The sequence below is a fragment of the Thamnophis sirtalis genome, unplaced genomic scaffold (genome assembly GCF_051295495.1).
Source record: "Thamnophis sirtalis isolate CommonGarterSnake01/CBP01778 unplaced genomic scaffold, rThaSir2_p1.2 scaffold_1, whole genome shotgun sequence".
In the NCBI taxonomy this organism is placed as follows: Eukaryota; Metazoa; Chordata; class Lepidosauria; order Squamata; family Natricidae; genus Thamnophis; species Thamnophis sirtalis.
This window is the reverse complement of record NW_028261381.1, coordinates 86,974,071-86,999,110: the sequence shown is the minus strand read 5'-3', so window position 1 is coordinate 86,999,110 and position 25,040 is coordinate 86,974,071. Positions and strand designations below refer to the sequence as shown.

At 39.2% G+C, this 25,040-nt stretch overlaps 1 protein-coding gene across 1 annotated transcript in view; it reads left to right on the top strand.

The window, feature by feature from the left end:
- Positions 1-25,040, top strand: part of SPON1 (spondin 1) — a 313,958-nt gene that overhangs the window by 271,222 nt on the left and 17,696 nt on the right. The window contains exon 8 of the mRNA XM_087718428.1: positions 20,495-20,696. Coding sequence (XP_087574554.1) covers positions 20,495-20,696 — 202 coding nt within the window. The remainder of the gene's footprint in view (positions 1-20,494; positions 20,697-25,040) is intronic.

The window sequence follows — 25,040 nt, the reverse complement described above, 5'->3', positions numbered from 1 at the left end:
TAAGGAAAAATGTATTTGAATATAGAAAGCTGAAATCTTCAGAACGTTTGCTCTCAATTTGGAATGGTAAAATGCACCTTTATTCTGAACTTGCATTAACTAACAATTATGCTTATATTCTGGTTTTTTTTAAAATTTATTTTCTTTAAAGTGGAAAGAAAAATAGATGTCACAGTCTTTGAATGAAACAGCCATTGTATATCATTAGCATTTTATTATACTCATTTCTTCAAAAAATTATTCTCTTTCATAATATGAAAATGAAATCAGGCATGCATACTTTTACTTATAGTCAGTAGGCATCAGCCAAGAGTTACAGCAACATGTAGATTTTTAAACAAAATATTAATTGGAAGATCTGTAGTTGATAATTGATAACTCCACTGACACATTCTAAAACAGCTGTCCCACAGAGCTTCCTAATCTTTAGTTTATCACTTTGAAGTCAGGAATAGGGGAAAGTATCTAGAGACTAGGCTTGTAAGTAGATTCACTTTAGCCTATGCCATCTCTGTGTGAATCCACACAGTCTCTTTGCCTGGCACGAGGACATCTATTTTTCAGTAGTCATATCTGTGTGCCACTGAGCAGGCTTCATTTTCTCCCATTGCTGAGGGGGAGCAAGTGCTCTACTTTGGAAGTCTATTTTTGCTTTTATTCCACCTCCAGAAGTTGCAAATAGGCAATGTGTTCGGCATTGATGCACATGGAGAAGACCACCCAAAATGAGGTGTCCTTGTTGGCAAATTTGTGGTGCAAATTGGTTCAATCCTGGGGGATTGCTCCATTCCATAAGTCCCTGAGTTGTTTTCTTTCCTCTGAAACTTCCTTTGGTTGTGAGATAGATCAAAGGCCATCTTTCTGGAGCCACTTTTTATTTTGTTATTAGATCTAGCACTGCTCTTCACACTTGGCAACTTTAAGATGTGTGGATTTCAATTCCCAGCATTCCCTAGATGGCACAGTGGCTGCTTCCTCTCCTGATGTAAAGTGTTTGGGCTTCTCAGGTAGTTGACAACTTCCACACAAATCCCCATTGCTAAACTCCTTTCTCAGCAATTCAACAGAATTATTCAGTGGTTACACATAACTGTCCACCAGAAAGCCATAGTTTCAAGGGGTGCAGCATTGGAAGCGAGGAGAGCACTGCAAAGCAACTATGTGGATGTGGTCTATGAGATAGAGAAACTGGCCATTACACAAAAAGAAACAATCATTTAACAGCTGTTTCAAAATTAACACAGAAGAAGGTTTTTTTTTCCAAGAAAAAGAATATTCTGGGGAAATTAGAAGGCACATTCTGACATAGCTTAATAACCAAAGAAACAATGCCTTCATGCATCAGTGATGGCATGTGTGTCATGATATCATGGGTAAATTATGCAACTTGCACATGTGTTATGTGTCAGGGGTGTACTTATTTTATTCATTAATTTTATTTATCTAATTTATCTAAGCCTTACATCTCACAAACAAATGACCCTTGCATTCTTTGTATGGGAACATCATGATGCACATGTCATCAATTTGATATAATTGTGGCGTGTAAACATGGCTAGTCTAGTGTAACAGAAAGCCAGATATTTGCAATGGTTTAAGTGTCAGGCTGGAAACCAGGAGTTCTACTCTTGTTTTAGACACAAAACCAGCTGGGTGAATTTGGGCCGGTTACTCTAAACTCCGTGAAAAAGGCAGTGACAACCCACTTCTGAAGTCTTGCCAAGAAAACTGTAGAGTCAATTGCAGTGAATCCTGTGAGTTGTTAAGCGAATGTGTTTTCTCCCATTGTCTTTGTTTGTCAAAAGCCAGGGAGTCACCAATGTGCATCACTCCGTTCATGGGGATGCTGCAACTATTCAAGTGCAAGGACCAGTTGTAACCACTTTTTTCAGTGCCATTGTTGAACAATTGCTAAAGAAATAGTTGTAAGCTGAGGACTACCTGTAGCCCAAAAAGGTCAGTAGTTCATGACTGAGCAAGGATGTATTTCCTGATCTCTTTTTATGCGATGGCTATAATTTCCCAGCCCACATATTCTGGTGATAGAAGAATTGGGATAAATGATCTGGAAAACAATCCCAGCCATCCACATCTTCAAGTGAACTCTGCAATAATCATCTCAATGCGTTTCCCAAATGTATGATTCCATCATAGGCAGTCAACAGTAAGAACTGCTGTGTTTTATAGATCTCTCTTGATAATTAGGCCAGCAATTATATAAATGTAGCTCTTTTGAAATAAATAAAATGATGATGTGATATGCAGATTGGTTCTGGAGCATGATATTGGAGAAGAGATGAGATCCCTACCACAAGCAATTGATTTTTCAAATGTATACCCCCTGCCACTCTCAGCAGGTTTACAGTAATCATACAATAAAGCATTTATGATATGATTAAAAATAAAATAAATAAAATTCAATGCACAAAACCATAAGTTGGTTGTGAGCCGCCCTGAGTCCCCTCCGGGGAATAGGGCGGCATAGAAATATAATAAACTCAACTCAAGTAAATTAGTCAGGCATTTTAGTCACCATAAGGGCTCCAGTATAATTCCAATTTCAAAAGTTTCTGGAAGGCCAACTGGAGGGAGGACCTCCTTTGACCTTTCTTCCACAATTGCTGTTTTGTTTGAGTGATAAATCCTAAAAAGTGCCAGTGGGAATGTTTTCCCCAATGCTAATAACAGCTAGGGTCGGGGGTGGGATGTTACACTGGATGCTAATGAGGTCATCATTAACTCATAGCTCTGTCCTGGCCCATTCAATTAGTTGCTGTATAAAATTCTGGTTCATTTGTGGCTGACTTGACGGTTTAAACAGCAAGTTGGTTGGTTCTGGTCTTGTGGTTTGAGGAAGCTGGTTTTTCTTCCCTAGACTTCTAGTATCACTGTTATTGTTATATCATATAAATATTGCCTGTATTGACTTTTACCAGAGTTTAATTATTTTTAAATGGGTTAACTGCTGTTTAAAATTGTCATGTTACAGGTTTTATAAATCATTTATTTATTAACTTGCTTAGAACATTTATATAGCCACCCATCTTATCAAAAACTCTGGAGGGCTCCAATCAAAAATTAAAGTAACACAAAAGCCATATGAAAACTAATAAACGATAATGGCATCTTGCACTGAATAGCATAGTAACCCAAGATGATGCCATATATTTTTAAGACTTTCGAAGTAAAACAGTTACAGGCAAATATTTTCATTTTACTTTCTGTGCTCTCTGACCCCTGCCAGCAGACTTTTACATTGGTTATTATAGCTAAGTTTATTAGGAAATCAGTGCTGCCAGATACATTTGAGTAGGCTAACCTTTTATAAATTGTATGGTGTTGCATTAAACAAAAAATTTGCCGTTTGGGAATTATAGAAGAGAAAGATAAGACAGTTTCTTGTCTCTATGGTAACAGTGTGGTGTGCCATGCTCAGCTGTTTCCACCCCTTTTAACATCATTCTAAAGATAACTGGGATATGTCTAGCATGGAAAGATTCCTTTAATGTAATCAACAATAGAGTGTGAAACAGTGTTACATAACAAAAGGCACGTCTCAAGCATGAAAGGAGAGTGAGAACAAAATTATCTACTGTATGACTGCAAAAAGAAAATTTACTGAAGCTTTTATTTTTGGTTTGGCTAAGAGGGACAAAAATGAATTATATTGTTTTCCTCAACTCTGTATCATCATTCTTTAGCTGTCTACCAACTTGAGTAGAGAAATTCTAATTAATTTCTAATTTGGCATCTGTGAAACTAACTTACTTTTGTTTGCAATGATTGATTGTTGATAAAAGTGCCATTTTGGCTGAGTTATTGCATGGACCAGATGGGGAAGTTGATCCTACTCATCTCAGTCCAATGGTACTCATGCAATGCCAACACTGACTTGATGGTCAAGAAGAACTTCTTATGATTTGTGTGATTTCAATATATTTTGCCCATCTGGTCTTCTGTCCATTGTGACAGTTTTCAGGATTTAAGTAAAGTTAGTTTGTGGCAGGAAGTACACAGAAATGTCTTGTGACATCTTAAAACATGTATCTTAGATCTGAAATCCTTAAAGAAAAGCCAAGATATGAATGTTAGAAATAAAATACCATATTAAAAGTGTTTTTAATATTCTACAATATTTTTTATAGTTCTGACTATAGTTATATGTACTTTTATTTGTTTCCTTAAAAGATTTGTAGAGCTGCCCATCTTGAAACAGTTCTGGGCAGTTCTATTTGTATAACTACTTGTACAGGCCTATCATGACAATTGATAAGTTTAGCCATCACATTGTTTAACCATTCTTCTACAGAAGAACCTAGACCCGTGATGGCAATCCTATGGCACGCATGCCACAGGTGGCACACAGAGCCATTTCTGAGGGCACACAAGGCATTGCCCTGTCAGCTTCAGCACGCATGCGTGCACTGGCCAGCTGATTTTCAGCCTTGATTTTTGTCCATTTTTTGCCCTCCAGAGGCTTCAGGGAAGCCTCCTGAAGCCTCTGGAGGGAGAAAAATGCCCCCAAGGGCAACCCGGAAGTCTGTTCCAAAACTTCCTGTTTGCATGATGGGCCTTTTTTTGCCCTCCCCAGGCTCCTAGAAAGCCTCTGGAGCCTGGGGAGGGTGAGAAACGGACCTACCGGCCCACCAGAAGTCAGGAAATGGGCCATTTCTGGCCTCTGGGGGGCCTCCAGGGAGGCAGAGGTGGCTGTCTTTGCCCTCCCGGCTCCAAGAAAGCTGTGTGCGCATGTGCGGGGTAGCAGGGGAGGTTTCACACATGCATGCACAGGGGTCATGGGGGTATTAAATTATGGGGGTGGGCACGCACATGCTTTTGGTACCTGAGGTGAAAAAGGTTCACCATCACTGACCTAGCTAGACCAATAAAAGAAGTCACTCAAATGATTGTTATTCCAAAGAACTTTACCATTATACTGATTCTGCCTCTTCTTGACATGTCAAAACAACTATATAACAACAAAGTTATTAGTGTTTGGGGGCCAAAGCCAACATGATGAGAGGGGGGAGGGAGGGAGGGAGGGAGAGGGGAGAGAGAGAGAGGGAGGGAGAAAGAGAGAGAGATACAATTGTGAGCAGGAAGGACTTTTTTATTTGAAGGAAACTTCTCCTCTTCAAAATAAGAAAAGCTTATACCATTCTCTCTTTTCTCCTCATAGTTTGTGATTTTCCATTATCTAACTTATGGGAAGACACAGTCATCAATTCATTCATCCTAGATTTCTGAACTTTGTAAAGGTCACTGTGTATGTGCAGTTTATAATTGTTAAAAAAAGGTGATTCTGTTGCATTATTTTTTACTTTTCTCTTAATTTTATCACAAGTGCTTCATGAAGATTGTGTGTGTGTGTGTGTGTGTGTGTGTGTGTGTGTGTGTGTGTGTGTGTGTGTGTGTGTGTAGGGAGGGAAGGAGGGAGGGAGGGAGAGAGAGAGAGAGACGAATAAAATTCTATTTAGCAATTATTTTAAAATACATAATGCAACCTAAAATGCCTGCTGGCCTACTGCAAGGTGTCGAATGTCCCTTTGAATTTGATATGTACAACTTAAATCACTCACTTTTTGATCTCTGCATATACAACCTGCTAATTGCCCAAACAGTGTGCATGTAAGAGAAACTAGTCTCCCGTGCCAGTCCAATTTTGGTTTTTGTGAGTGCTAAGGTAATAGTGAGAGATGTGATGGTAGCAACAACACCACTATTATGCAGAATAGATACTGGACTTTCTTTTCAGCCAAGTTCCCATCTTAGCATTGTAATTTCCATTCCAGTTATAAAAATGCTAGACCAAAATCTTTTTTTGTAGAAATAACAGAGCATTTATCATTCACCACGTGAACATATATACAACTGACTTACTGTCAAGAACAAACCTGTTTCCAGGAGCCAATCTGGGTCAGTCACTCGGGCCAGAGGTTTAGTCACCCAAGCTTTCAGACTACTGCTGGAACTCATCCTCGGGGAACTTCTCTCACACCAGATTGTGCGAGACCTCCATTCTTCTTTTAAAATCCATGGGATTCATGGAGAACTCAATGATTGCTTGTGTTGATGCGTCAGTGCTTCAGAAATAAAATGCATTAAAAGTTCTAATCTGAAAAGATTTATTAAAGGATGTTTCTTGTTATGGCAAAGAAAAAAAAGTTTAATTGCAAAGTTATGAAGCAATCCATTCCCTGTAATTAAAGTTTCTATTAAAATGCCTTTCTGACCAGAAAGATGATTGCTAATTTGAAATATAATATTGAATGTTTAATATGAATATTGAATGTTAGATATCTTTGAAATAGTATGGTTTGTGAAGTGATTCAGCAATTTCTATATAATAAATAACTCCATCTCATATCCAAATCCTACAATCTGCTCTATACCACAGGCAATAGTGAATCATTTAGGCAACCTCACAAAAAAAACCAAGGATTTCAGATAAATAATATTTACTAAAAAGAAGCCATAATCAAAGGATCTGAGAAACTTCAATGTTTCAAGAAGTGTTACCTGTTGTGGCCCAGCAGGATCCAGTTGAGCTGCTGATGGACTCGGATAGCGAGGAACCATATGAGTCTGCCAGGAAGATGTGGAGGACCCTAGGCAGGGTTCAGACTCAGAGCAGGGACCAGAGAGGCTGGTTGGCCACCAGGAAGCGCCTGAGACATGGAGCAGTGAGGAGGATTCAAGGCAGTTTGTCCCTGACGCAAGATTAAAAAGGGCGGAGAAACGGAAGCAGCAGCTCCAGAGCAGACTCAGAGACGATAATTAAGCCCAGGTGGTTGTGGCCTGGCCCCTCCCAAGAGAGTATATAAGTGGAGAAGTTGGGAGGGGATACAACCGTTTGAAACCGTATTGAAATACTCTGTCTGTCTTGTATCTGTGTCTGTTGGATTTTGGGTTGCTGCCAACTATTCTTGCATGTGAGTCTTGTCTGGGCCTTCAGCCAAAGAAGTCGATAACTCCATGATTAAAGAGTGGCAAACAGCCAAGCCTGTGTCTGGGTGATTTGCAGATTGGAGTGGAGGGGTCAGAACAGTTACCTATAGAAGCAATACTGTATTCAAACCTTTGAACAAGGACTTAGCCTCATCTTTTGAATGTCTTCTTTCCACCTATCCTTTCCACACACAAACGCCACAACTATCGGTTTATGATTGTGTTGTGACTGTGAACACTAACTCTCTTAACATCCTTTATCACTGTGCCCATCTTCTATTTCAAAGAGAGAGAGAAAATGATTTGGAGCGGCTATTGGCAACTTCTTAAATCTATGTGTGCTTTCCCAGAGTTGAGTTATAGCCATAGTTTCAAGAAGTGACACAGCGGCTTTTAAGAATGGTCAAAAAGAGCTATGAGAGCCTCTCTGTGGAACAAAAATGTTTTTCCCCCTCCACATCCAGATAAACAGTACAGATGTACACATATATAGTTGATATAAATACAGATAGATGCATACCAGTAGTCCTTGAGTTACCACTGCAGTAGAGCCTAAAAACTGATTCAATTTTACCACCTTTTTGCGGCAGTTGCAAAATAAACAGTGCAATTGTTAAGTGAATCTATTATTTGCTATGGTGTGATTTTATTGAGAACTGGAAATAAGTGCTGTAAATTGCGGTGACATCATTATTTGTCTGGAACGGTATAGGGTTTCCTGCCTAGGTATGGGGTTGGATTAGAAGACCTCCAAGGTCCCTTTCATCTCTGCTATTGTATTGTATGACTGCAGGATGCTGCAAATGGCTATAAATGCAGTCCTGATGTCAAAGTTTGATTGCAGAAGAGCCCTGACCATTAGAACTTGGACTCTGGGTTGTAAGTAGCCCCCCAAAATAGGTCCATTGTAACTTCAAACTAAGTGACAAGTTCTAAGTTAGGGACTACTTGTAATTAACTGTGGATATTTTTGGTAGACACTTGCAGTGTCAGTTTTGAAAATGTATTGCACCCTGCTAAGATTTAAATGGATCTCTTTAAATAGGCCACCATCCAACTTTAAAAATTGCACATTAGAAGTATTCATAGGCTTTTTAAACACTTATTAAAGGAAGTGATGTGTTTTAGGTTTTTTAAGGAAGCACTCTGATGCCTGGCAACCCTAGAGATTTTACACAAGACTGCAAATACAATTGTAGGCTTGTTGCTGTTTATAAAATATATTGCACTTTAGATTGAAAGCTGCTTGAAAGCTTTAAGAAATGCTTCAGGGGTTACTTCTATTATCTCTCACTTTTTTATATATTATAGCAAGTAGTACAGCAGTCAGAAAATAACATTCTGTGCACTTGTTGACCAGGCAGACCATTTCAATGTTTGTTATCTGTGAAATCCAGATTTGTGGCCTAATTCCCTTTTATCAGTCTTGATTCTCTCACAAGCAGTGTCGTTTCCATCGCCGGTGACAACGCAAGCAACCTGTGAAAGAGAGAACATCCTTTCTGAATGGTATTCCCTTGTAGCTAATTATTATATCTACACTTTGGCATAATTGTCCTAGCAATTGGCTGTCTGATTTTGGGTGCTGAGTGATGAATTTCCATATTTTAAGGGACAAAGAGTCAGGCATTTTTCACTGCTAATTTCAGAAACTTACAGTATGAGGTTCTACACATCCATGGATGCTCTGTTAAATGTAATGATGAATGAGGACAAGAAGGTATTCATTATCAGAGGGCATTCATTAAATGGTGAGGCTGCATTCTTGTTTAAGAGATGTGGTGGCGCAGTGGTTAGAATGCAGTTCTGCAGGTCACTTCTGCTGACTGCTGCTGCCAGCAGCTCAGAGGTTCAGTTCTAACCTGTTCAAGGTGGACTCAGCCTTCCACCCTTTCGAGGTGGCTAAAATGAGGACCCAGATTGTTGGTGGCAATATGCTGACTTTGTAAACCTCTTTGAGAGTGCTGTAAAGCACTGTGAAGCAGTGTATAAGTGCTACTGCTATTTTATGTAAATTATACATGGAAAATAACATCTTGTCTTTAGGTTCTGTAATAGAAAGCCCCAATAAAAAAATCCTGAAAGGTCTAACTGGCTAAAATAAGGTCTTCCTTATGGCAGAAAAGACAAATACCAAATTACCTGTCATAGCAAAAAAAGACCCATTTCCTGCTCATTTTACCTTTAGCCAGACAACATCTTCTGAAGAATATTGGGGAAGGTCATCAATAGTGTCTGTTACAGTGCAATACATGGGAAAAACTCATCATGTTATCTAGGAATGTTTAGAGTTGCATGGTCATCTATTCAAGTATCTTGCCTCTAAAGGGGGAAAGTATATAATTTGTATAATCATCCAAATTCACAAAGGGCTTATGAACTAATTTCATGACTGTCTTCAAGACAATCAGGACTAATCCATCAAGGAGCCATTAATCATTTTCTGTACGCAGCTAGTCATTCTGATACCCATGATCCTAGAATGGAGATGGAGAAAAGAGATTAATAAATGTGTTATAGATCACACTCCTTCAGATACACTCCTACAGTTAGTTAATAATGGAGGCCTTGACAAATATATAAAAATCAAACTGGCAAAATAACAGATGACAGGACAGAAAATGGAAAGCCTTCTTTTAGGGCATAATTAACTTGTGCAATCTATTGCAAGATTGCAAGAAGGCCAAGACTCAGTATTACTTCCCCTTTTTTAGGAACATAGCTTTAAAAACCAGGTCCAAGCAGTAGTGGTAGAGTTAAATAAATTGAACTTTATTCCAAATAAATACAGATGTCTTCCATACATTTTTAGTCAAAGATTCATGAGGGCAACAGTAAATAAGTTGTCTTAAAACCTTGATGGAAAATATCAACCTCATATTCATCTCAGAACCATATTTTATCATTGCAGATCCAACCCTGGATAATCCTTATGCAAAAAAATCCTTATGCAAAGGAGGCACGTGGTTCTCTCACCTCCTGTAGAGGGCATTTTTTAGCGGCTTTTTAGACCTCTCTGGGAGCAACTAGCTCAGTCTGACCTCAGAGTTCTTGCCTTTCTCCTTTTACATTTTCTTTTCTTTTCATGATGGCAGGCAAGAGCAGAGTTGAAATCCTCTCTGAAACAGCTGGAAAAGGTGCATGTGTGGGGAGGGGGGAGGAATTCAAAAAGTTTGATTGCATGCAGAGCCATGTTGCCTTTTCAAACACACACACACACACACACACACACAGAGAGAGAGCTGGATAAAAGTATATAAGCCCAGCTTCACTGATTACAAGTTTGAAAAGGCAACGTGGCTCCACCTGCAATCAAAGGCTCGGATCAGAAGGCAGCAGGGGAATGGTGGGGGGTTATGGCAGAGAAGCTGCTTTCAAGCCATTGGAAAATATATCCAATCCAACTTCTGTGTTTGTGTTTGTTTGAGAGAGAGTGAGTGAGAGAGGGATCCAACTTCTCTGTGTGCGTGTGTCTGTTTGAGAGAGGGGGGAGAGAGGGAGGAAGGAGGGGGAGGGAGAAGAAAAAGAATGAAGGAAAACTTATTTCGCAAGCGGGAAAAATGCTGTCACTTTAAATCAGAACTGGCTGTGCCTGGCTGTGGAATTCTGGGAGTTGAAGTCCACAAGTCTAAAAAAATTTCAAACCCCTGTGTCAGTGCCTCACCAGCTATAAATCTCACCGCACGTCACTGCCTTTATGCTTGTACTACTTTGCTGTCTTGGACATCCAATATAGATTATTCCTTATGTGTTCAAGTTATCAAAGTAATGCCCATCATCAATACTGAAAGCCCACTTTCCTATCATTTGAAGTGTAGGAAATGATCTTTGTTTTGTCCCATTAATAGAGCTGTGGAGCTTGGTGGCAACATGTAGAGAGTGAAGCAATGAACCCTTCATTCTCTTTAAAGTTCAGTCATTTTCCTTTCCAACAGCCAGTAAGTCATTATATTGAGATATTTCAGGGTCTTGAGACACTGAACTGCACTATTCCTTGCTTTCTTCTTCAAGTATATTTCATAAACCTCATACTGTTTATTGACTTAGTGATTGTGGCCACAGCTAATTACTTTTCTCTGTCTCTATTGATTGTAATAATCATAAACAATGTAAATCTTATGGATATAGTGTATTGTGCCTTTATCTCTATTGCCTTTATTTTGAATGCCTTTCTGAATTCTTTTCCTTAATTTGCTTTGTTTAATTTACAACAGTAATCTCCACTTTGTCATAGTTTTGAGAGCAATTAGAGATCTACAGTTTGGTCTCTTTCTCCTGAGATATTTTATGCCAGTTTTGTTATGTAATCATGCAGGTTAAGGCTACAATGAAAATACTACTTCTATTTCCATTACACTACATATTGCAGTATACAAAATTAAGGTACTCAAGGTAACTCAAATAAAATGCCTATCTTGCTTCAGTAGCTTAGATGCAGTTGTTCCCCAAGGTGAATAGCAGTCTTGGGTGTAAGTATAAAAGTTTATGATTGCTGAAAGTAAAAGAGCTTATGATAAAATAATATAGCTTTGCCCTTTAAAGCAGGAGCAACTTTGATTCCCAAAACCACATGTAGAACCATCTCTCCATTGGTGAGCCCCAAGATTTTCTTGCTAGCATTTGATAGCATGATTTTTGTTTTGTTAAAAATAATAAATATTGAAATTGACATTACACTCTTCACATACACACACAGAGAGAGAAAGAGAGAGAGACCCCTGAAAAGCTTGCTTCTAAGATCTGCATTTGTCTGCCCCCTTTGGTGTCACAAATGCAGTCATTTTGATGAGAGGAGAGGGAAATTGAAGATTTTTCAGAGCACAAATGGGCACAGATATCGTTTGTTTCTCATAGACTTTCCATTCACATTTTTAAATTTTAAAACAAGTCACAATAATGGTCTGGGCTCCTTTTTGTAATATCTAGCTGTTTAGATAGGACTCAAGAACTTTGGAAAGATTTGTCTCTTGTTTTAGGCATCTTGGACATTTAGAGAATAGCACTAGGTTTCCAGAGAAGCATTTCTAACATCACCAATGTGTGCCCTCTTTCTGACTTCTTGGGGGAATGGGTAAGAGAAACCAGAAGGAAGATAAGAAGTAGGTGGCTATGGGGGATTACCATTCCACATTTTGACCAAATGGCCAGTGTCATTTTGATACATGCAGATGAGTTATGTAAACAAATGTCTCAAGAAATGTACCCACATGTCTTCCAAGTTCACAACAGAGATTTGTGAAAGCCTGATTCAGAGAATCACAATGTAAAGCTCTCCCCCAACACTGTCCTGGTGTCTAAGGCAACATAGTTTAGTTTAATTATTTACCCCGTAGATATTTGTTCCATATGCAGACATGTATCAGTATAATACAGATGGTCTACAGTAGGACCCAAAGCAGTTCCTCTATGTCTTAAAGATTTTATACCTAGTTGTAATCAAAGTAAAGCAAATTGCTTATCCAAACATTCATTAATTAAGATTAAAAAAATAGCTACATTTTGCCTGGGCACATTTGACTTCATAACAGAAAGTTCTGCCAACCAAATAACATTAAAAAAAGAAAAAGATGATCTCTGCCTGGAAGAGGGGACATTTTTGATCCTCAAGTTCATATCTGGATGACTCCTGGGAGAATACAGTGGTCCCTGAAAGAACCCAATTAACATAATTACTTCTCTTGTAGCAACCTGAACGAGAAGCTGTCCAAGGAACAACTCTCTTGGAGGTCTGACTAGTAAGATTTCTTAAGAAGTAGCAACATAATTTGGCAAGAGTTCTACTTTCAAATGAGAAGACTATATACAGTATGGGTAAATTTGGGTGTAAAGTTTCTGATTTTTCTTTTTAAGCAAGAAGGGGCAAGTTTCTTTTGTGAAGGAAAGATAGGTTGCACCTGTTGAACTTTTTAGAAAAACTATGAAGGATTTTAAAAAAAACCCAGTCTAAGAACTGGCTCTCATTTTTTCCCTGGGCTGTTACAAACTACTTTTCCAATAAACACAACAAAATGCTCTTATTTTTACCCTTTGGCTTTGACCATATTTCAAACCAGTTCTATAGGCCTCAGTGAAACGTTATCCTCCTCTCTATTGCCCATGGCAGTCTGAGTCTGGCTCAGCCTGATCGGAAAAACACTGTATTTTCTTTTGTACACTGTAAACGATGTGGGGAGTAAAATCTGTTCTCCTTGGCAAAAGAATTCCAGCTCTTTCCTTGACCTCTGTTTTGCACAAAGAAAAGAAAAATAGAAGAATAAAATCATTTCTTGCCACAGTACCTGGATCTTATATTTCTGTTGCAGGAAAAGCACAGTAAGTCAGGAGAAAGTCTAATAGACTTTCCAAATATCCCAAGGATTATCTCAACAAAATTCACCTAAGCTATCTATACAGAGAACTTCAGTTAAAAGGCACTATATTTGTGTGGAATGAGTATCAGGATGGAAGGCATCTAAATATACTGCTGGCATTCAATAATATTACTCTGGAGACATACTATAAATCCTCTCTTTTCATCATATTCAATCATTCTTAAGCTTACTTTTTTCTTTTGCTACATTCCTGTCAAATGCAAGCTGAACAATGGCTATTTATGTATTGTGGGCCCATGCGTATACATGCCTATCTGCATGGAGAAACCTTTTGCTCCCAGATTTACTACTGCACCCTGAAAAAATTCTTTCAACACCCCCTCTTTGCACTCAGTATTATCCTTTTAGCACACCATCATTTTCCTCCTGCTATTCTCACCAGTTCTCTGTCAACATCACTGATCTGAGAACCATTGTCCTGTCACAGACTTTGTCCCCAGCATGAACGATCTGAAATCATTTGTATGCAGATGTTTCTTTTATCTCAAACTATATGGAAACACTGGGAAATTGTAAAGAAAAACACCTGCCTACATTTCATAAAAAAAGAAATGGAAAGGCTCTACATTCATAAGATGGGGAATGGCACAGATCCACATGTAATATCGTGTTCTCTGTGCCTTCCTTGATTTGAACTTTTGCAAATTGGAGTCCACATTTATATGAAGTGCAACAGATGGAAAGGGCTGTTCTTAGTTCTTTTGCTATAGTAAACATGATAAGGAACGGAATGTCTACCATCTATTTTACAACACCTAATTATTTTAGGGAATAATTAGGCTATCAAAGCAGAAGACAAACCTACTACAATCATTTAGGTACTTCCACATATAGTCAGAATAGTCATCCAGTTGGCCAGGTGAAATTGTTGAGTTTGTTGAGGTTTATTCTTAGGTATCTATGTCTCTATTATGCTAGAGCAAAATATTTATTTATTAAATTTATTTGCCACCCATTTTGCTGTCCAAAGTGACTCTTTAAAATATAATGTGTTTTTATTTTGCTAAGTGGCTGGCCAGTGGGTTGCACTTAACAATTTGTAGGTGCTGATCATAGTAAGCATGGTGGAAGTAAAAGTGGCTAGAGACAGATATTTGAGTATTTAGAGATTTTTTTTTTTAAATGATGCTAAATTACAATAGAGTTTTGTATCTTTCCAAGCTAAAGAAACTGCCACCAATTTTCAGCAAAGATGGGCCCAAAATGGGATTTTAAAATCACATGAAACTAGAGGTCTCAAACTATGGTAATAGCAATAGCACGTAGACTTATATGCTGCTTCATAATCCTTTACAGCCATCTCTAAGCAGTTTACAGAATCAGTATATTGCTGACCAACAATCTAGGTCCCCATTTTACTGAAAGTCAACCTTGAGCCGTTCAGAATCGAACTCCTGAAAAAAGAAATGCAACGACCAAAAAAATTAGTCAATATGAAGTTATCATTTCCTGATTCTATATATTTCAAAAAAATGAAAATATGCATACTGTATTCATAATTTTAGTAAATTACTTCATTTAGAAAGAAAGATGGTTATGATTTTATTGCTGGCGCTAATACAATGTGAAAGAGCCATTGTGCTAACCTGGGAGAAAGCTGATGTAGTTAGGTTGCCCATAAGTCTATTCAAATATTTTTAGCTTATTGTCACTAGAAATCATGTCAGAGGCTTATCCCATACTCACTAAAATACAACTATACTTCAATATCATTTAATTGCTTTTAATATATCACCATTAAAGGTAGCTTCTTAAAGTGGTTGTTGCATTTTGTTTCCATGGAACTCACTTCTTCTGCTTTGAATGGCATTTGAATGGCATTTGAATGGCATTTCTTAACAAAAACAAAATAGTAGGGGTGTGCCCCCCCCCTAAAATGATATTTCTTCTATTTCTTCTTTGGTTTAATTCTGCAATCTTATTTACACTAGTTATGAATATCCTTCATTAAATTTGGTAGGATTTATTTATCAGCCCTGTATGCATTCATAGTAACAATGTCATTAATATCCTTTTTTTTAAAGAGCATGTTGCAAATTACAGGAGGAAGGTATGGTAGTACAGGTTTTTATATTCCTGCAATTTTAAAATGAAACCTTATGTCCCTTAATTTAATAGTGGCACAAAGATGAATGATCAGGGGATTAAAATGGCAGCATATCCATAATTGCTATGTGACATGATTGGTTCCTTTTGTTTCCTGGTAAGTCCAGTGCCTGAGAAACCAGGTGGGGGGGGGGAAGCAAAAATTCAAACTGAAAAGTAATAAATAGGAAGATGATTATATAATATTTCACATACTAGGTATACTGAGGAACCTGAATCAATAGCAACAGATGAGATTTCCTAAGCTTAAATATTTCCTTCCACTAAATAAAAAGCAGCCAGATATGGAACAGAGAACTGAGCTAGAAAATAGCCCAAGAATCAGTAAAATTAAAGTTCCAAATATCCAAACTGACTTTAGATTGAAGAATTTGGGTTGAGGATATGATATAGGAATTCAAGAAGTGAAGTACAAAAAAATTACAGTGAAAACATTCTTCCATGATCCAAGTTACCAATGAAAAGTTTTTCAAGTCTACTCAAAAGCAACATCTCCTCAAAAGCAATACTGATTCCTGAACAGAATTTTATTTCTAAGATATCTTCGTTGTAGATGTGCAGATTTTATGCCTCTCAGTTGTCTTCATTATTCATTTGGCAATGCTGATATCATGTGGGGTTAAAGATTGATTAAAAGCAGCTTACATTGGAGGCATTACACTTGCAAAAGGCTATTTATTAATTAAATTTATATGCTGCCCACTTCCCTGTTGCAGTGATGCTAGATGGCTTATAAAATGATAAAATGGTCTTTAAAAAGGTAATACAAAACAATTAAAATTAGAAAGATTAAATAAAAACTAAAAACTAAGAGGAAAGATGAGATGAGGTGGGGATCTTATTCCTAACCCATTAGTCACTCCCAAAATAAAGTGTCCTATCAGAGGCCCAGGCTACATGGCAGATGGAGGTTTCAGCTCTTCGGGAAGGCCTGGAGTATGGGGGCCACCCAGAGGTGGGTTCCTACCAGTTCGCACCTATTCGGTAGAACCAGTTTGTCAAATCTACCGAACCGGTTAGAAGAGGTTCCACCAGTGGACCCGGAAAGCAGGCCACACCTACAGAAGAGGTTCCAAAAATTTTTGAAACCCACCACTGGTCCTTGGATATGATTATTTACACTATCATGCTCATATTTATAAAACTCAGTGCCTCTGTGAAAGGTAAGGATGACTACTGCGTTTGTGGTGCAATCAGAACATTGCGTGTGTTGAAGTTGTTTTAACGCAAACCAAAGATGCCTTTTGAAAAACAAGTTTACATCATATTCTTATGCATGCCAGTGCTGTGTGTGAGGTAATTTAAGGTGGTTCTGACAAGTGTCGTCGGCATCTTCATATCCGGTCACATGGGCGGCAAGCCACTCCCACAAAGGAGACCACACCCACAGAGTAGGTTCGAACAAGTTTTGAAATCCACCACTGGGGCCACCCTCACCTCTGGCAGGAGAATATTACAAAGGGCTGAGGCCATCACAGAAAAGTCTCCTCTCCTGAATTCTGCCAGCCAAAACTCTTTGGCACAAGAGATTCACAGTCGGCCTTTTTGACTGGAGCAATTCTTATTCCTTTCTTTCTGCTGATATTAGACCTTGGTTCTGAGCATTTACTGGTGACAGTTTCTCCTATAGATTTGTCTTCATTTTTTGAGCAACCTCTATGTCCGTGATGGCGAACCTATGACACGCGTGCCACACAGAGCTCTCTGTATGGACAGAGAGCTGTTGCCCCAGCTCAGTTCCGCCACATATGCTTGTGTGCCTACCGCCAGCCAGCTTGGGGGGGCATGGGGGAGTGCATGTGCCGGGATGCAGGGTGCACATGAGGGGTGTGTGCATGCATGGGGAGTGGGGTGCATGCGAGGGGTTACACCCACATGCATAGGGGCAGGGCACATGGGGAGTCACACACACATTGCATTATGAGTGCGCACACATGTGCTTTCGGCACTTGATACCAAAAAGTTTAGCCATCACTGCTCTAAGTTGTGATACAAGGAGCTGAACTTTATTTTTTGACACTTAAGACTTGCAATGGGCAGGGCAATAATATAATTAAGTCACTAGTGGAGCTGCAAATCAGTGAAAATGTTATCATTGCTATTTGTTGTTGTTGCTGCTGTTAATTCTTGAATTTGTGGGGTCCTAAAATCCACAAAAAAGCCACAGGCTACAAGTGACCATTCTATTGTATCAAGAGACGGATTGATAAACCTGATCATACTCTGAAGCAAACCTTTAATGGTTGAACTCCCTTCCACATTGCACCTGAAAAATGTCTATTAGCTTCAGAAACATATTCCAGAAGTATTGCGGATATTGTGGAGGTGTGATGACTCTATAGCAAGCGTGATTGATTTCAGTTGGCGTTTGTTCCTTTGCAGCCTTCCTAAAATTGATCTCTGCAGTTGAAACCCCAAGCCTGCTAAATGTTCAAAGCTTTAGCATTTAGTTCGCTTGGTGCTCCTCAATCTGTCAAGATATTCTTCATGGAGCAAGATGTTTGTTCAAGGAAAGCACACTAATGGCTTCAGATATTAGAATTAGACTGCTGCATCACTACAAAGCAAAGAGCAATCTTATCAAGGGGCCAGGTGATAGATGAGATGACAGAAGAAGTCTTTTCATCGGCAGCATTTATGATGCCTTATCCATCTTGCAAGCGTGGGCTCACAGTGTTAACAAATTTTCACCTAGGAAGCCTCAGATGAAGACAAAAGACAAAATTGATATTCCCTTAACAAAGATAGAATGTGAGTTCCAGGATTTTTTTCTTTTAAAGGTTCTGGTATTTGATCAACCCACTCAAGCGGGGGAAAAACAACTACACTTATTTGATTTAAGTATTTTACCATATCTCACTCTGAGAATGACCAGCTGTAGGATGGCTCATCTATGTTATTTATAAATATATAAATCCGCAAGCTAGCCAAATGCAGCATTGCAACTGGAAGAACCAGTTTTCAGTTTTAGCTGCATTTAATTGTAAGCCGTCAGATACAGAAGAATAATAGGATTCACTATCTGGCTCTTCATCTACCAAGTTGTTTGATATATATTCGTACCCAGATTCCTTTCCTTTCACACAAAAGTTCATATCATCCTACCCTCTTTTTCTCTCTTTTGTTGCTCTCCAGAACAGGGGCTTTAAGAAGATCAGGAAGGATACACTAAGGATGAAGTCAGGTTGTGTACAGAAAAAAAGGCATGGAATTGAACCAAAAGAGAAATACTGTTTTGAGGCAAACTCTAGCACAGAATCACTATGGGTGGCCCCTGCTCTGTTTTAGTTCTGGGGAAATATTTTCTCCCTTAGGGATAATATTTGGGTTACCTTGAGATGGAGAACAAAATGGAGAAGGCATCTAAAATGACTTTAACTTCATAGCTAGAGTAGAACACTGAAAGGATTGATGACAAGAAGAGTTTATTTCAATAAAAGATTAAAAAGGAGGTCACATCTCTCCAGAAAACTTATAAGTCAGGGTGTCTTCCTCAGTTCAAGAATTGCAATGGCAAAATAAAGAGGATTTGACAAGGTTTTGTTCCGATCCAGGTGTGTTTTTCTGTTTCTCACATAAACTGTTTTTAAAGAATGTGAGCGTAACTGTTCTGTTCCCTGCAGTTCCTTTCCATTCTGAGAAATTACCGTGACCTACAAGGCCCATGCAATCATATAGGGACCTTGATGGGTAATTTTCATTTCTCAGGGTGGAGAATTTAGGAAGATAACAAACTTTCCAGGGATTCTGATGCTGCAACGTCTGGCAAATAATGAGAAATTGTCCAGGCTATAGTTCCAAACTGATGCCTGCTCTGTCTCCTTGCGGCATCATTAAGATAGTAAAGTTGCAACAGTTTGTAAAGCTCCAGTCCATTCTTAAAGCCTATCTTTTTGGCCTTCATTTTTGTTCTCAGATTGGAACAACCTATCTGGGCTTCCTGGAAAGTAGAACAGATGCCAGATGTCAGTGACGTGGTTGCCAAGAATAGGATGCTTCAGTAGCATCAGGCTCTGTTTGTGCATAATTTAGCATAGGCAGCAAATTTCTAAAGCACTAGTTTTGTTCACAGCACGGATGCTTCATCCTCAGATAAATGGCCTGTCAATCACTGAAGACCTTTGGAGATTTATTGAAAGAGCATCATTGATTTCATATGGCAACATATCCTCCATTAAAGGAATCTTTGGCAAGTTCCCAAAAATCAGGGCGTACTGCTTATCACCGTGAATTTATTTTGGCAGAAATTTGCACAATGCTTGGCTGCATCGTTTTTCCTTTTGCTATAAATCTCACACATGCTTGAGCATTAAAATCCAACTAGCAGTTGTTTTGACTATTCTGCCAGCTTCGGTGTTTAAGATGAAGCCCAGATAAGTTCATCCAGATGCTATGCCTTAAGAATGCATCAGCAGCGTTGCCTGAATCTTAAAGCAGTGTTTTGCCGTAAGCATTAGATAATAATTTCTTATATTTCCTTTGCAAGTCAAGTCAGAATAAAATTGTGAAAGAAATACAGCAATGGGGTAAAATGATTTCATTAAGCATAAATACTTGACATGGAACACTGAGAGGGACCTGACCTTCATTTCTAAGCTCCCTTTAAAATCTGCAAGAATACTCTTCCTATCCTATGATTTGAGTCATCAGGAGCCTTCTACCAATAGGCAACAGAAATATGTGTAAAGCATCGTAACCAAGTTAAGCCATGTATAATTATTACTTCTCTTCCAAAGCCGCCTGTCAGGACAGGAAGGTGGAGGTACGAGAGTATATCTCAGACACTTTCCCTGACTCTTGTTAATGCCTGAACAAACTCATCAATGTAAAAAAATAGTGCTCCATAAAAACATTTTTTTACATTAAATCTGTTTTATAAAGCTGAGCTCCTAAATGCACCCTGTAGGAAGCACTATGTTAATTGAGGTTTGATTCTCTCCACAGCAGTGCTTCAGTAGCTTACAGCTGCGTCTGGGTTTTCCTGTCCTTATTTTATTCTGCAGACATGCTTGTGATTCTCAAGTTGCAATCTTTACTTTAGTCTTCATTTTTTTTTTTGTCTTTACTTTTAGGAGAGCAGCTCCCTCTGCTGAATTTTCTGTGGACAGAACACGCCACCTTATGTCTTTCCTTACCATGCTAGGCCCCAGCCCTGACTGGAATGTAGGGCTTTCAGCTGAAGATCTATGCACTAAGGATTGCGGATGGGTCCAGAAGGTGATTCAGGACATGATCCCATGGGATGCTGGCACTGACAGTGGAGTCACCTATGAGGTATTGGGAATGTTTAACCTCTTCCTAAACTTCCTGTGCTGCTTTTATGACTGAATCACAGAAAAACTCATGGAAGATGAGTTCTGTAGGAAACAGAACAGTGGTGAATCATACATCCCTAAGGTAAAAGTAAAGGTTCCCCTCGCACATATGTGCTAAGCCGAAGAGCCAGCGCTGTCTGAAGTTGTCTCTGTGGTCATGTGGCCGGCATGACTAAATGCCAAAGGCACATGGAATGCTGTTACTTTCCCACCAAAGTGGTCCTTATTTTTCTACTTGCATTTTTACATGCTTTCAAACTGCTAGTTTAGCAGAAGCTGGGCCAAGTAATGGGAGATCAATCCGTTATGCAGCACTAGGGATTTGAACTGCTGACCTTTCTGATCGACAACTTCAGAGTCTTAGCCATTGAGCCACTGGATCCCTCTATCCCTAATAAATCCCCAATAAACAGCTAAAATGTCATGTCTTCTGGTCCTAAGCATTTAGTCAGAAGGGAAGGGAATCAAAATATTTTGAGAGCTGATACACTGAATGTTGCAGATTGAGTTTTATTGATTGATCCTATACTACTTATTCCTTGTTGATTTCATTGATGAGATCAAAAAATGTATTTTTATCTGCAGCCCTAATGCATAAAATTAGAAGAAGGTGATAGTTTTTTGCATGCAGTTATGTCCATGGTTTGCCTAGAACAGTGATGGTGAATCTTTTTTGGCTCCCATGCCAAAAGCGGGGGGAGGACAGGGGGGGTCGTGCATAGGCGTGCCACACCCATAATGTTATGTGTGCAACAACACCACCCCACGCACGAATGTGCACGTGACCAGCGAGACACACACACACACACACACACACACACACACACACACACGCTTTTGGCACTGTTTTTTGCTCTCCCCAGGCGCCGGAGACTTTCTAGGCAGAGTCTCACCAGTCTCCTCAGGAAAAAGAAAGAAATTTAAATATATTTTTTTAAATAATTAAAGCCAAGATAGTTGCTACCAGATTCCAGGTCATAGTGACTTGGTGTCTGCTTAGTGTTAACCAAAGCAGGAGGCGAGAGAACTCGGGGCCTCCTTTCCATAAGGAATTTTTCACCTTCTAAAAGTTAAGAAAGAGTTAAAAGGCAAAAAAGTTCAGATGCAAAAGAGGCACTAATTCTCTCGCCTCCTGATCTGGAAGCAGCGAATCATGTCTTCTTGAGCACGCTTACGTTGGGCGGGTTATTTCGGAGGGCGTGCTTCAGAGGAGAGAGGAGTGGGGAAGAAGGAGGAGCCGCAGCCGCTGCTTTAAGTGCTGCCTTGTCTCGCAGCCTGGGCCGCTCCGGGCCGCCGGCCACTGGCACGCGTTCCTGCGAGAGCCTCTGTGTAGGGCTGGGAGGCTGCGGAGAAGCTTCGCTCTGCTTCTCACTCAGGCTTCCCCTATAGGCGATCCAGGACTTCCAGAGGCGGAGCTTGGAGAAGCAGCGGCCGCAGGCCGGGACAGCGGGTGGGCGGCGGCATCGGGGGGCAGGGCACTTTGCATCACGGGAGCTGCCAAGCGCCTTTGCTGCAGACCCGGGCGCTTGGCTGCTCCCGCGATGCAAATTCCCCCCCCTGCCGAGGCCGACCGCTGCCCTGCTGAGCTGCTTCGCAAAAGGATGCCCAGCTGAGCCTCACCAGGTATAAACCTCACCGCACGTCACTGCCCGATGCCCTCCGGAGACCTCAGGAGCTTCCCTGAAGGCTCCGGAGGGTGAAAAATGGAACTGCGGACAAACCGGAAGTTTGCTCGTAGGGCCGGGTTTTGCCCTCTTGAGCCTTCAGAGAAGCCTCATGAAGGCTCTGGAGGGCAAAAAACGCCGTACCACCAAACTGGAAGTCCTCAAAAGAAGGCTGAAGTCAGCTGGCGAGCACACGCATGTGCACTGGCCAGCTGACAGGGCAACGCCTCATGTGCCCTGACAAATGGGTCTGCATGCCACCTGTGGTACGTGTGTCATAGGTTCGCCATCATGGGCCTAGAAGAATCTGTGAAGCAAATTGGCAGGATTTTTCTGAAGTAAATCATGAGCAGTTTTACGGGCACTACACCAAACAATCAAATAGTGGGATGATTCTTCAAGATAGACAGCCTAGGCCCTAGATTTTTTTTTTAAATGGCATAAATTGTAGGTCAAGACCCATTCAACTTCTTGCTGGCATTGGATAACATCATGGGGAGTTAATTATATTATAGTTACAAGCTTTTGCAATGATATTAGCTGAAAATTGTTATTAAACATGCCTTGAAGGGAGGGAAGCATATTCAGACTTGCAAGATTTGATTGATATAACTTTATAATTAAAGTAGCATTAACATTATTCACTTTGGTTTTCTAATCTGGTCTACCTTGGAGAGGCTGACATCAATATCGCAAGTGCCTTCCTTCCTTTATTTTCATAAAAATTGGGAAGGTCAAGGCTAAGACACATTTTCAAATTACATTTCTGCCTTGGACTCAATTTTTGTTTTTGTCCGACTGTTGTCTTGGCTGCAACTCTTCTTTCTGTTCCCCAAGATCACCATTATAACCCATTACAGAATTTGTGATAGGAAAGAAAATGCAACCCCTTAATAAAAGCAGTATCTTAATATTACACAGCCAAAGTAATATCTCCTGAGCAGCTCATGTATAGTCATTTTTGTGAATGCAAAAAATCAATAAATTTCAGGTAAACTTTGGGCTGATCTTGTGTGGAAAAGGGAAAAAAACCTGGATCTCAATTCTGAACTGATTTCTTCTCACGGTGTTCTTTTAATTGAGAATATTCTCCCATTTTTTAAAATCTTTAGAGAACAAAAAGCTTCATTTGCTCCCATAGAATCAATAACTTTTTAAAAATAAATAGGCACAATCAGGAGGACAACACGTTTGTGGTTATTTATTTTAGAAATAAGGTGATCATTGGCCCAACTTCACACTGCAGTGAATTCTGGAAAATCAGAAAATCTGCTGCCTCCAGACCAATAGGCAATAATTTTCTAACATCTAAAATACCACGATGTCACTTGTGTATATTTCTAGGAATAGAAATATAAAATGTATATAGAAAGTACGTAAAAAAGCAGAAATGCTTGGAGAATTGAATGTGTATTTCAGATATAAATCTATTTGTTGAACTATAAAAGGACTTGAATTTATTTATAAAATCATGACATATACAGTATAGAGTGATTTGTTTATAAAGGTATGTTTGGCGAATGAGATTGAAAATTCAAGCAATTCAGTGTGTTTATTGACCAAATTTATTTGAAAGTGTTGCAAATAGAGTTATGCTTTGCTGAACTGAACTCTCAAAACCGTATCTTCTCCTTTGGGCTTGTTTGGGAGAATTTCTGAAAACAAAAAGTTATCTGTATTGTAGCAAAACAAATCAAGCTAGGATATCTGGAGTTTGTCCTCTATTGTATTGTCCAGACAGAGGAAGCAGTGGTTTTTTTTTGGGGGGGACACAAAAGGAGGGAAGAAGATTGCTGACATAATGTCATGCTATGATTCTAGGCAGCTCATAACAATCGATATAAAAAAACATAGTTAAAAACAAAAATATTCTTCACCATGGACACGAGATATTTCAGATATGAATGGGAAATTTTATATATATATATAAAATTTTATATATATTTATATATATAAAGCATTTGTAGTGTCCCACTTACAATAAAATAATTATTTCCCCCTTTATCTTTTTTAACTAGCCAAATGAGAAACTTTTTTCAGCTGTTAGAGCATAGGAGAAGATGTTCAAACAAATATGATTGTAATGTTCAGTTGGCAAAAGCCAGCCATTCTGAAGGCCATCTGATGAGCATAGACTGAAAATAATTTCTTCCAATTTATGAACATTCATGCTGAGATAACCAGTGCCATATGCCATTTTCTACTCCAAGTTTCTTTGGAACAATGCAGAGATTTCTGTGGTTCACAACAGGAAGGTTGATATCTTACTGTTTTCATTGTATTGCTCTGTGTGACCTTATCAAACTTCCTGACTACCATCATTTTCTGCTATTTAGCAAAATTATTGTTCTCAAGTGTGTTATTGCCTTTCTCCTGGATGTTATTTGAGGGATTTTTCCCACTCTCGCTGCTTCATTTTTTTTAAATCTCAGAGTTTACTATGTAGTATCAAGTCACGTCTTCCTTTAGATAACAACTCTCAATTTAAGGTCCTATAATATATTATTTACTTCCTCTCTCAGTCGGTATTAAGTGTCAGTGGAAACTGAGATTATGACTGCTTGTTAACTAGAATAACATTTGTTGTTAAGCTTTGAAAACGGTGTCTTGGTCAAAAATAATGAGGATGAATAAATTCA